We start from the raw sequence: 13,166 nt of genomic DNA on the forward strand, positions 1-13,166 counted from the left end.
CGCGGGGCGGGCAGCGCGGGCGGGCGGCGCCGGGACCCGGATGCGGCGGCGGGGCCCGGCCCTCCCTCACCGACCCGGCACGGCCTTCCCTCCCTCGGGGGCCCGGCCCGGCCCAGTTGGGTCCGCCTCCTTCCCGGAGGGGCCTGGCGAGGGCCGGCGCGTCCTCCGTGTGGGAGCGGGCTCCCGGAGGGGCCCGGTGCCGGAGAGCCCGCAAGCAGACCGGGGGTTTTACAGTTCTACGGGTCATAAAGGAAAATGGGGAAAAAAATAGACCGCAATGAAAAAAATAGAGGAAAAAAATACGGAGGGTCCGTGCCCCGCGGCGCCGTCCCGAGGTACCGGCAGCAGGGCAGTCTGCATTCCCCCTCCCTAACACCGTTTTGGGATGGAAATGCTTCATCTTGACAGTGTGAAGTGACACAGGGGTAAAAAAGGAAAAAACTGAATTCCTCTTAGCCTCATGAAGTTAAATAGTGGGTAAAATGTGCATCTAAAAACATTCCAGGAAGAGGAGGAAGCCAAAATAGGCTCCAAGGTACAGCATGGGGAATCCACTAAAAGGAAACAATGTTTTCCATCACCAGCTTTTATAGTAAATTTAAATGTTTTAAATATAATAGGGTATTTATCTTCATTTTTTTATATTTGCCAATCAGCTCCTATGAACGTTAGGTCTGTAAGGAATCGATACCCATTAACCTGCAGCCTGGAAAGCCAGGGCAGCCTGAACAGGGGGAAGGGAGCACATGGGGAAGGTGAATGCTGATGTACATCATGGAAATGCACCTAAAAAGAAAAAAAATGTTAGGTTGAATTGCAGAAAAAGCTTCCTTAGAGTAAGGTCTTATTTGGTGTCTGAAGGGACATGGTGGAAACGCTATTGCCCGATACATTTAAAATTAGCCTGAATAAAAGATGTATGGAATCCTGTTGCGGGACCCGTGGCGCATCTCCAGGGGGGTCAGCACAACCCCACAGAGCAGAGGCAGCCACAACTCCTCCCGGTCTCTGCTGGGCACAGAGCAGGGACCCTCGGGGCTGGCTGTCACCCCAGGGACCCCTCGGGGCTGGCTGTCACCCCGGAACGCTCCCCACGGCACCCCTCCAGGGACACGGCCGGGGGAGGCTGGCTGAGCCCTGCACAGGGGTTTGAGTTACTGCTGGTGGCTCAGACCGGACTGCGACAAGCTGACACCTGAAATGATTCAGGAGCCTGGAAGTTGTTTTGCTGAGGTTTTTCTCCTGGGTATAATCTGCCTCAATAAATTCCAGCTCAAGTTACACAGGACAGTTGACATCCGAGTTTAACCTCTTGTATGATGCGTATTAAAAGTACTTTGCCTTTTACAGAATTTGGATAGAAAATATGTGGCCAGTTACGCAGAGTTAAGACACCACAGGCTTGTCAGTGACAGCTGCAGGGTGGAAATCCATCCTGACAGAGCAAGTGACACGGTGCTACAGAATGGTATCTTTTTTTTTTTAAAGATATTTCATGACACTGCTGCTCTTAATTATGAAAAGTATATAGAGACATTTTAATATCACACAGGTATGTTTCAGTTTATATTTTTTTCTTAAAAAAAAGAATAAAAAGAGTGATTGACCAATTGGGTTGGAAGTGTTTTATTACTTCTTTGAATTCATTAGCCATGATAAAATGTCAAAAGCACCAGTCAAGACAGAAATAAATAACACGATCTCATGTTAGAGAGAAAGTTGCAAATACAGTATTTTAAATTATAGCAATAGGCTGCTTCACACCCACCGCTGCGGAGAGCACACGAGGGAGACAGTAGTTCTACTCACGACCATTGAAAAGATCCATCACCAGACCAGGGAGCTGCACACCCAGCTACAAGCATCACTCATCCTGCTACCAATTTACGTCATGAATTTAATCAAGGGTTTGAAGAGGCAGTTTTGGAAGTCACAGATCCCCTCTGTCTCAAGGTGACACAGGAGTGGTACGAAGCTTTTCACAAGAAGCCACAAAAAAAGCCAAGGCCTTCGCACCTTCGCAGCCCCTGCTCTCAGTCCGTCCCTGCTCCCACAGCGAAAGCCGCGTCTCGCCGCCTCCTGGGGCACGGAGCAGGTAAAGGACACACAGGAACAGCACTGCGTTACAAACTGCACCTCAGCGGCCTTCAGCAGAGCATCCTGCAGGTTTATGGGGAGCACTGCATCCGTCAGAAAATGAAGGAAATAAGTTACAATCCCTTTGGGGAAAAAACTCCATACAGAAAAGCCATATTAAAAATACTAAGGCAAGGCCTCTACAATTGCACACTGCTTCAGGCCTGAATTAAGTCATGAGGATTCTATTACTTAGGTGTTCCCCTAATTTCTCTTTTATGGCCTACAGCAAAGTTTTCCACTGAAAAAATAGTGAAAATAACCCAAATTCTCTGCTGAAGGCCTAGTAACATGTCACTTGCATGACATCTCTCAGCGCCAGTAAGAGACCATAAACAGTCCTCTTCCAGGCAGGCATTTGAAATAATCTTCTGTCAGGGACAATGGATGTAACAAGTACTGTAGTGGAGTCAGTTCTTATTCAAAAACCATAACACACATGGACAGATGGCTGTAAAATAAACACCTTACACAACAGCTAAAGTCTGAAACATCGAGACCCACCACAGCAGGTCAGGGAGAATAGAAAGCCAGAGGAGAATCTCCATTCTCTAGGTTTAACTTTACCACTGCTTTAATGTAATGTTTGTACTTCAAACAAACAAACAAAAAAGTACATGAAAAAATATATATCATCATTCTGGTGAGGGAAAAAAAAACATTCCCGTGATTACTCAATCTCAGAAAATTTTTTTAATTAACTAAATGTGTTAAATTATGCCAGTGATTAAATCTTGCTATTTACAAGATCAAGTACTACTCTGATTCTTAGTAATGGTGCAGTATCTAAATTAAGATCATGGGGGTTGGACTACGTTCTGGTTGCTAAAAGCTTTTTTAGCTGTCTATCCAGTTTGTTGGAGTTTTTGAGTCTGGAAGAAAGGAGACGAAGTCAAACATATTTGTGCCTCAACAAACTTTACACCTAGATCAATTTTTGTTATCTAGTCCCATGGTTTAAATTTGAAGCCTGTCACAACTGTGACATTAGAACACAGAAGACAGCACATTTTTGTTCACAGTAACACACTAATTACTGTACTCACCAGTAAACTTCAATTTTGTAATAATTTTTAAGTACTGTGTTTCCAAATACATCTGCATAGGAAGCCAAATTATTCGTGTGGGAACATCAAGTTTCCTGACATTTTCCATATATTCCTTACAAACACCTCACAGTTCACCAAACTTGTACTTTGAAGAACTCCACAGAAACATTGCACAGACTTGGCACCACAAGGGCTGTTACATTCAAAGGCAGCTTTCTGGAGTGCAGGTCCACCCACTCGCACTGGGGAAAAAGTTCACATAAACTCCAAAAATGAGAAAATGAAGTGAAATCTAGTGTGACTTTACACCAATAAGAACAACAATAAGGACAATTACTAGAACAAACAAAATTAAAATTACAAGCATCTTCCGATTCTTCTTTTGATATTGCTCTGCCTGTAGAAACAGAGAAGAAAGAGTTGGTACTGAGATTTGTGGTGTTGGGTACAAGGAAAGCACAGATTACCAGAGAAAGGTCTCAATGGAAAGAAGATCAGGCAACAGGGTATGAGAAAGTCTGAAAAGCTGGTGAGATATTTCGGCTCATTTTGCTGTTACAAGATTCCTGCATTATATTTGAATTACATTAAAATTCACAACAAAACTTCACTTTTTTTTTTAACAGGGATTTTTCTTCTACCCCATTCAGCTGTGCATTTTAATTTAATTTCAATTAGGACTGAAAGCTTTCTTTTTGATTTGATTCTCAGTTTTCTGCTTCATTCCTTCTTTCTTCTAAACCACTTTTTCTCATCCCTTTCCTCTTTTTCCCAGGGGAATTAAAAGGAAGCAACGAGGAGAAAGCTCTCCAAAAGCGAAATGGAAGTCTACTAATAGAAGCTAAAAATAATTAAATGCAAGTTTTGTTTTGTTTAAACTAATAAACCTTCAAAATTTAAAGGAAACAAGATATTAATTCTTCTCCTTTTTATTTCCTGGAAAGTAATTATTTATGATCAGATCTGCTGAAGAGGAGTTTTTGACCTGAAACTATGTAACATGCAACCACTGTGATTATTTTCTTAATTAGGTTTGAAGTATCAAAGCCTGACAAAGTATCACAACTGATTCCAATTTTCACCTGAAGCAGAAATTGGTAACTAGTCATTTGTATCACCAGATTTCTGCAGCAAATTAATGCAATTTCTACAGAAGTGCTGTCTCAGTAGCTTGTTATAATTCCACCAATTAAAACAGAAAAGGAGACTGACGTTACAGGTATCAAATCAGAATAAAGCTACTGACAGTATTAGAAACAGTGGGGTATCTGACTTTGATATTACTATTCAGACCTGTGTGTATTTCTTCCCTCATAGGTGAAAAAAATCCTATTGTGCACTGGAAACAGGTATATTTTGCATCACACCCCCATGCTCCAGCAAGCAATCCAAGCAGAGGGGTGCGAACAAATCAGCGACTGCCAAGAGGATAGAAATCTAGGTGATTCCAACAGATTAATTTGTTTCTAGTTCAGTTTGTGCAAATTGCTTGCTATCACCTTAAGCCTTGTTTACCAACGGTTGATGCCTTATTTTAGTGATCCCCAATTCACTTTTATGTATAAGAATAAACCTATAACCATTTTATTTTGCTTTTCCTCAAATGGCACTTTTTTGCTGTCCATACTAGAAGTCTACTGTGGTACACAGTTGAGTGTGTAGCAGTAAGATGCCCATGCTTCCAAAACAGAATGTTTTGCTTAAATAGAGGCTTTTGCATAAATCTCTCATTCTACTTTATTTCCAGCCATGGAAGGACTGAACTGAGCTAACAAGTCAGAACTTAGCTTAAAATCAAAATCAAAACAAAACAAAAAAGCCAACAGAACAACTACAAAACTCTCTGTTCTGCTGCCAATTCAGACTTTTCAGATGTTCATAGTAGAAGCTTCACACCAAAAGCATAAGGTTGGACCTAACTTGTAACGAGCATCAGATGGGAAGAGCAAACATGGGAAGTTATTCTTGCTGCTTGCACTATTGGGATGATGTTTTCAAACTAGGATATATCAACTGAGCGGAATCTCTAGTGAGGTACCCAACGACCAGTCCTGTTTCACAGGTGCTGGTCTCTCGAAACGGGGAAGGAATCACAGACAGGCCCCACCAGGTCAGCACGACAGAGATCAAAGTACGTTACTTGGGTGCCCAGAAAGTGATTTAAGAAAGGAACACCAGGCATCAAGCATGTCATTAACAGAAGCTGTATGGGCAGTTCCTACTGCAGTTGGACGTTGTACGCTGCACAGCTATCGTTTCTGAAAGGGACAATGTCCAACTAAAAAATCACTGAACAACTTAATGGCTATTAAATTATAAAAGATTATTAGATACGCAAAGCACCTTAAGAATTCCATTAAGCTTACCTTATGTAGTTGTTTTAGACCCTCTTCGGTTTTCATACATGACTGCTCAACATTGTAGTCAATTCTATCTAGAACTGTTCCCTAAATAAAACAGAGAATGAGCATCAAATTGAACCTACGTGAACTTCATAAAGATATTATTATGAGCACCAGAGTAATTAACAACGCTCACAGCAAACAGCTAATGGACTATATAAACTAGGAGCTTTAACAGCAGAGCTAGTTGGGATTTTGTTAAAGGACCCCCTTGCTCAACGCCTGACTGGCAGCTCTGTCCCACCTCACATCCTGTCCCCCCATCATCACCCTTCTTCCAGCTCAGGTGCCTTTGGCTGACACATTTACCCTGAACTGAGTCTCTGGGAGAAATAACTGTCAGAACTCTGGGATTCTATGTTTCTTTCAGTCTAACACCCATAACCAGTTGATTTTTTTTTTTAATCTCCATTAACTCATCTCCTGGCAGATTTCAAGCAGAGGAAACCTTATCCTGAGGAGGTAAGTTTGGAAATGTGAGAAGCACACAAAAGCAGGATGTCACAACAGGAAAAGTCTTCTGGAAGCCTTAACGCTACATGGAATCTCCTATTTCTTACTAACAGGTGATGTCAATGTACCTGTTCTACTATCATTGCTCCCAGGTCCCTAAATATTTCATTGAGATCGGAGATTGACTGTACAATCTGACGGATTTCTCGTTCCCGCTCTTCCACCATTAACGTGTTTTGCTCCACCAACGCTAGCTGGTCATCTGTAAAACCCTGTTGGAACAAAAGATTTAGATTTTGAACTAGCACTAACAGTGTGAAAACACTAGAAAATAACTAAGTATAATAAGATTTCATAACACAACAGTCCTTTTGGAGTTTCCATAGTAGACAACTATCTAAGAAAAAAAAAATCTTATCTATTTTAAAAGCAGAGTTTCAGGACCACTAAGATAACTTGGACAGCTATTTATAGTTTTAGCAGAAAAAAATTTAAACTCTATATCCTGCCTGAACAAACAGCTTTTAAAAATAAGATCTGTCCTACAGAATGTTTTTATTTATGTACAAAACCAATACATGCATCTTGTAGTTATGGAATATCTGTTTATGGATCAGCATTACAGAAAGTCCCATAATGCCAACAGCCACTAAAATGTGTCAGACACAGCAGCGATTCTGATTTTGTTTTAAACTATGGAGACCTCACTGCTCTTGCCTCCCAAGGCTACTCACACCTGAATACTATCCCTGCCCCTTCACTCATCTTAACATCACAACAGCAATACTAATTAGGAAAACAGATCACAGAAATCTGCAGAAACAGAATTTCCATGTAGCTTGGTGCTCAGGGCATACCATTTTCATGTTTTCATACTAAAACTAAAAATACATTAAACACTTTTTTCATGTTGAATTTGTGTAATAATATCTTAACTTACCCTATCGTAAAGCGTATCATCCTCCCCATCATCCATCAAAGGGACTGAGGTGTCAAAGAAGTGTTTGGATCTTTCTTCTCTATTCTTCATGCCTGCAAGAGACAAACTATGTTTGAGCCCAATATTTACACACACTAAAATCAGAGTAAGAGTAAGCTCTGAAGCACCAGATAGAAAAGCACAAGAAAGAAGATCTGGCTAATAAATGACATAAATAGCAGTATCTAAATTTTAACTGTCACAGCGCCTTACTATTTAACAAAGCATAACAAATTCAACCAGTCCTGCAAGACTCCAATTAAATCAGTGATTTTAAGTCATTATGTTTCATGAAGTTAAAAAAATGAGGTAAGTTAAGAGCCTTAAAATGGAATCACTCTAGGCTGTTTTCTACCATTCTCTTAGGTACCATTCTCTTAGGAACATCCCTTGTCTGAATTGTGGTCCTAAGTTCCACCTGTGCCATTTATACTACGGGAAGAAGAAATACCATATCAGTATTAAATTGGAAGATTGAATTTTTGTGGGTTTCTTCCAAGATTAAAATAATCTTACTTAGCTGAAGATAGAATTGCACAAAATGTTAGAGCTTTAAACAGAGGACATTCCACTTTGATCTGTTTACGGATGCAGAATTTTACTTTATCACCAACTACCTTTTGATGTTTAATCTACCACAGACTGCCAGTCCACAGCAGTACCACCTCTGAAGACCAATGACGGTTTCACCAGTGCAACAGAAGTAGCTTTGCTGACCACGATTTCGGAAGCGATGACGCATTAAAAATGTGGATGGTTTCATTGATGTATTTAACCACGAAACCATAACCTTTCTGTGCTTCAGTTCTCCCAACCAAGAAAATAAGCACACCTTAATCAGTAGTTTCCACAGAAGGGGCCCCTGTATTACTGTATCTCTTATGCTTACGTTTGAGATAGTCAGACTGTGCATGCCTAAAGTTGGTGGATAGGTCCTGAAGGGACTGTGCTAAGGAAGACACTACATTCCTGAGAACACGTGCTTCTTGCTCTGTACAACTACGGGACCTGCTCTGCAAGACCTGGACTGCTCTCTGACATCTGTGAAACAACTGAGAAAACAATTCCATTAGTAAAAAACACACAGCAACACACACACTTTAAATATCACATTGCAAAAGTTCCACATGGAAGACTAATATTTTGATTTCTAGATTTTAAAAGTTCATTTCTTATTGCCCAGTGCAATTTTTAAAAAGGTATGGAAACACAGAACATAAATGAACAAAAACCTTAAATCTAACAAGGCGGCAGTGTAACCCAACTACTTCCGACCAAAGACATTTGCTTCATTATAACTGCTTGGATGGGAAGGCTTAGAATATATATCTGTATTTCTCTGAGATATCTGTAGATGTGACTTGTTTAAGTCTCTCACTCCTATCCAAGCAGAAAAGCAAACAGGTAAATAAAGGAAGAGGGAGGTTAAGTGACTCCTTGGGAAGATCACCAGGACAGTTGAGTTCAGCACCAACCCCAGAGCCCAGGATTCTGGCTCACTGTGACACTAATTAGAGAAGAAATGCTTTACTCAACAAACCACTACCTCCTCATGATGTGTTACAGATACATCAAACTGTAGAGTTTGAACCAAAAGCAGTCTGTACCTGTGTGATCTCTTGGGTGGTTATTTCTATGGCCCGTTCTTCCTCACTGCTGTCATCCAGTGTTGGTCTGTTTAGGTGTTTATCATGGAGACTGGCTAATTCTTTCATCTTCTGTTTAACCCGGGTGATATCATACTGGATCTAAAAGAGAAAACTCAACAATGAAGAAAGGGAAGTGACTAATGTTTCAGAGGAAAAGGTTCTGACAAATGCTAGACAAAAATCATTGAAAGAAATCTATGTAACAGAAAAAGAAGACTAAAGATCATTAAAAAAAACCCACATAAGAAGCTGACTAAGAAGTAACTGAGTACTCTCATATGCTCTGAGGTTGCTACATTTTAAACTTAGTCTTGTTAATCTTAGGCAAGACTGCTTTGTTTCAAATGTGCTTCATTATGTTGGAATAATATTTTTATCATTATTATTGATATTGTAGTAAGAAGGTTTAGCCAACTTCCAAAAATATAAATGAAAATTCAGGTCACACCTTGAACTCTGTCAACATTGGAGAGCCTGAACTTAACAGTGAAAGTTAAATGACATACTTTCAAACAACCCATTAAAAATAATTATATAAGGGTGATTATTATCATCCTGAAACACTTTCTGTTTTCACTTAGTAAATGCTAACGTCCAATAGTTTGGGGTCTATTCAGTTGGACCCCTCAAAGGATTCAAACAAAAAAAGTCTAGTGGATTTTTTTGTATCCTTCCTTCTAAGTTTCAAACTGAGAACAACTGCTTTGCTACGAGCTTTAGGACCCTCCTGCAGGCTCAAGTCTGAAGGCTCAGCCATAGCACATCTATCCCAACTGTCCCAGTGCAGTGTTAATACTGGGCTCCCACTGATGGTACAAACCCAGCCTTCTGGAATCTCTGGCCCTAGATAGTCTCCCATTATTTCACTTGCAATATATCCTTCAAGATAAAAAGTAACCTTGTGTCTGGTATTTTCCTCTAAACAAGGGTGGCAGTTTAGAAAACACACTTATTTTAATTTTTCTTCTAATACTACTTCTATCATAAAACTCACAGCACTGAGAGCATAACTGATAACACTAATAAATCCCCACATCCCTAATAAATCCAACAATCCACGTTGGATTTGCCACACAACTTACTTCATCTGCGCCATCCACCCACTTGGGGGGTAAGCGCTTTGTTACTCCAATTGCTGCTTCGGGATCTAAGCTTATTCCTGAGACCAGCGCCATACGATCATCAGCAAGCTACAGAAGACAAGAAAAGACAGCACATTAATTTTACTCGAATTAGATACAAATCCTCGAGCATTAGGAAAAAGTGCATGTATGCCTTCCCATTTAGCACTGGGGCCATAGATGCTTCCAGTCCTCCTCTTCCTCCGAAAGGAAGGCCAGGGAATGGAAGAAACTGGAAGACAAGTACAGATGTTGTTGCCAGTTGAACCATGATCTTCCTTTACTGGAGATAGACAGAGGTGGTATCAACAGTCATACCACTTGAAACATACCCAATTAATTCATTGTTGTCAGGGAAATATTTCATACAAAACCCTCACTTCCTAGTTTCTCCCAGATTTCTAATTTTCCTTTATCAGGCCTGGAAAGCTTTGTGGTTCCCCACTCCCTCCCCTTTTAAAAAACAATCCCTCTTCCTTCCTGGGCAATTCTTTCCTGAAAGCCTGTTTTTCCTCTCTGACTTATTTCCTGACCAATAAAGTCTGTGTAATGTATGCATAGCATAAAAAATAGTTAATAGCTTCACTGTACAAAGTCACTATATCCCATACGTATACAATAAGTGAGACTAGTTTATAGACATATCTATTAACAATGTAATATTATATCACAAACTACTCATCCTCTGTGTACTGCCTTGTCCTCCTACTGTCCACAGAGACACCTCACCCTGCATCATGGAACTTAATAAATTAGCAGAATAAAGAAAGCAACACTTTAGCGTAACAATGTTCGCTTGATGCACCACAGCAGAATGAAATGTGAAAAACAATACCTCATCCAGCTCCTGAAGTGATTTGTGGATCCCATCAGCCCCATCCAGTTAGAGACAGCAAAAGATAAAAAGGAAAAAAAGAGACATAGGACAGATATAGGGTATGGTCAGTTGAAAAAATACTAATTTGTTTTTTAAGCATAATGGTTTACCAAGAACAAAGCAAACTGGCTTTTAAAACATAGCTATTCAATAAATACATCATGATATTGTATTTCTTAAGTCATCATTTTGCTTGATGCACAATCTTTAAAAAAATATTTCTGTTGCTTGGTAAACAGAAAGAACGTCAGAGGTCCAGGTAAGAGCTTGGTTTGTTTTCCAAAGTAACTCCACAGTGAAGTTTCTAATTACTAAAATTTCAGGTACAAAAACCTGAGAGTATACTGATGTGTGACAGCAAGGGCAATTTGACCGCACTATTGACAGCACAGGGTAGATTTTGATTAAATATCAGGAAGAAATTCTTTGGTGTGAGGGTGGTGAGAGCCTGGCCCAGGTTGCCCAGAGAAGCTGTGGCTGCCCCATCCCTGGAGGGGTTCAAGGGCAGGTTGGAGGGGGCTTGGAGCAACCTGCTCTGGTAGGAGGTGTCCCTGCCCAGGGCAGGGGTAGGAGGCTGGATGGGCTTTAAGGTCCCTTCCAACCAAAATCATTCTGGGATTCTACGATTCAACATTCACTGGTGAGTTAAAAAGTTTGATTATGACCAGAGGATCCACACACAAGCTTTTCTAAGACATTTATTGCCAAGCACCCCAGTTATCACAGGATAAAACAGACAGCAAAAGACAAAAAGCGAAAGCAAATGCAGTATACGCTCATTAATGTACACACTTAATTATGCTCTAGTTTCAGGTAACATCAATTCTACACAAGTCTTAAAAAGATACAAAAGACAATTTATCTTCTCTATGCATCAGTTTTTGTACTGTAGAGGGTATGTGTGAGCAACAGGATATTTCACTGAAAGATGAATAAAGCAAGCATGTCAGATCTAAACCAAGGACAAAACACTTGTGGTTTAACAAAGCAGCTGGCTTCAAGTAATGATCTCTTTTATCCCACACCAAGCTTTTGAAACAGGACTATACTGTTAGGAACACTGCTGTGAGTATCTGTGTTTAAGGAGAGGATGACTGTCCACACGAGAATGCACCTTCCAGGGCAGAATGCAATTTTGACAGCGAGCTCTCATGGCCAAGGATCTCCTCGGGAGAAGCCCAGAGAGCAAACGGGGGTGAGGTAAAGCACCAGGAGGCAGAGCTTGCAGCACTGCCCTGCTGGCACTCAGCTCTGCTCCAGGGCCACCACCCGAAAGAAAAGGTAATTAGCTGCAACTCTGACAGGGATGGGCACCTTAGAAATACAAACAGCTCCCACTACCATTTTTACACTTCTCGCTAAAATAGTACGGTTGTGGTAATTATCTAGGGAACTCTGAACTGTTCTCCAGAACCAAGACAGAGCCTTTGACTAACTTCATCCGCTGTGCAAGAGTGACAATCTCCAGTCAGTGTGGGCTTTGACTGCATCGGAATGAGCATCCTAGAAAGCAGCTTCAATTAACGTTAACAAATGTTTTATGCAAATGCTAAGTGTTATTGCACTCACTGCTGAATAAATGTGTACTTTCACTGCTCAGCAGCCTGTATGCCAATTTAAACTAACTATTCTAGGTGATATTTTTGAAAATCCAAGGATCTAAAGAAGTGATATTGATATTGCCAAAACACCACGTTAACAAGAACTAAATGCGGTGCTACATTAAGCATGTATAATACATATTACTATTGACATTTCCTGATCTGCAAATGCAATTTAGTACGTAGCTTGTTAGACACAGGTGTAATAAAGTTATCAACAAAGACCATTCAACAGCAACTCATCAGCTGGAATAAAATTTGCAGCACAAAATACTGCTTTTCCTAAGAAAAGTGCATTAACGTAAAGTAATTTAGAATGATGAGACTGCCAGCAGATATTTACTGTTGCCTGTTACAAATAAATGATGGGTGTAAAAGCCTCAGCAGAGCTGAGTTGCCAAACAGTCCATCACAGCCCAACCAGCTCAAAGCTTAGAAAAAGCTGCATGGAGTGCCTCTGGACAAACAGCTTCTGCAGTTTTTGTAGCGGGGACTCACACTAGAGCCCACCACTGCCCATCTCACAGATCAGAGTCAGTACTAGTCGTATTTGGCAGGGGACTAAAAAGGGCAATGGACATCAGAGCAAATTATGGACAAATTCAAGCAATGGGAATAATCATCACCAGTGTATTTAACAGTGCCCACACTTACATGAATAGAAGAGTTCTGCTCTACAAAATAACTTGGATATTTTTCTTTGGGGAAAGGAGGCTTCGAAAAGCGCAATAGGCCAAAAACCTCATGTCAGTGCTAACATGAAGTTATGAGAACAACAACTGCATTTATTATTTATGGGGCGAATCGAGGGGTGATAAGCACCGAGACAGAGCTCTTCTGTTCATTTTGGGTGAAGTAGGAGGAAAGAGGGATGGGGCGGGGGGGTCTGGGGAGAGGCA

The 13,166-nt window shown here is 40.7% G+C and overlaps 2 protein-coding genes across 2 annotated transcripts in view; both read right to left on the reverse strand.

Annotated features, from left to right (window-relative positions):
* NPEPL1 (aminopeptidase-like 1) overlaps positions 1-1,893 on the reverse strand; it is a 15,306-nt gene extending 13,413 nt beyond the window's left edge. Inside the window, exons 1-3 of the mRNA XM_014955008.1 lie at positions 1,889-1,893; positions 772-786; positions 71-236 (exon numbers count right to left, since the gene is read on the reverse strand). Coding sequence (XP_014810494.1) covers positions 71-236; positions 772-786; positions 1,889-1,893 — 186 coding nt within the window. The remainder of the gene's footprint in view (positions 1-70; positions 237-771; positions 787-1,888) is intronic.
* On the reverse strand, positions 1,611-11,068 carry STX16 (syntaxin 16). Its single transcript, XM_014956888.1, has 8 exons — positions 10,625-11,068; positions 9,751-9,858; positions 8,627-8,767; positions 7,909-8,071; positions 6,981-7,072; positions 6,169-6,312; positions 5,552-5,632; positions 1,611-3,582 (listed from the first exon to the last, which is right to left on the reverse strand). The coding sequence occupies exons 2-8, from the start codon at positions 9,841-9,843 to the stop codon at positions 3,478-3,480; spliced, it is 819 nt and encodes a 272-aa protein (XP_014812374.1). The 5' UTR covers positions 9,844-9,858; positions 10,625-11,068; the 3' UTR covers positions 1,611-3,477.
* Between the last annotated feature and the right edge of the window lie 2,098 nt (positions 11,069-13,166).

This window comes from Calidris pugnax, unplaced genomic scaffold (genome assembly GCF_001431845.1).
Source record: "Calidris pugnax isolate Ruff unplaced genomic scaffold, ASM143184v1 scaffold50, whole genome shotgun sequence".
Classification (NCBI taxonomy): Eukaryota; Metazoa; Chordata; class Aves; order Charadriiformes; family Scolopacidae; genus Calidris; species Calidris pugnax.

Bases quoted from the DNA above. Each gene is read 5' to 3' on its own strand.
- STX16 (XM_014956888.1), bottom strand. From the start codon at position 9,843: ATGGCGCTGGTCTCAGGAATAAGCTTAGATCCCGAAGCAGCAATTGGA. The intron at 8,072-8,626 runs GTACAGACTGCT...TTGTTTTCTCAG, and splicing joins CCACCCAAGAGATCACACAG to TTGTTTCACAGATGTCAGAG. The intron at 6,313-6,980 runs GTAAGTTAAGAT...TTGTTCCAACAG, and splicing joins ATGATACGCTTTACGATAGG to GGTTTTACAGATGACCAGCT.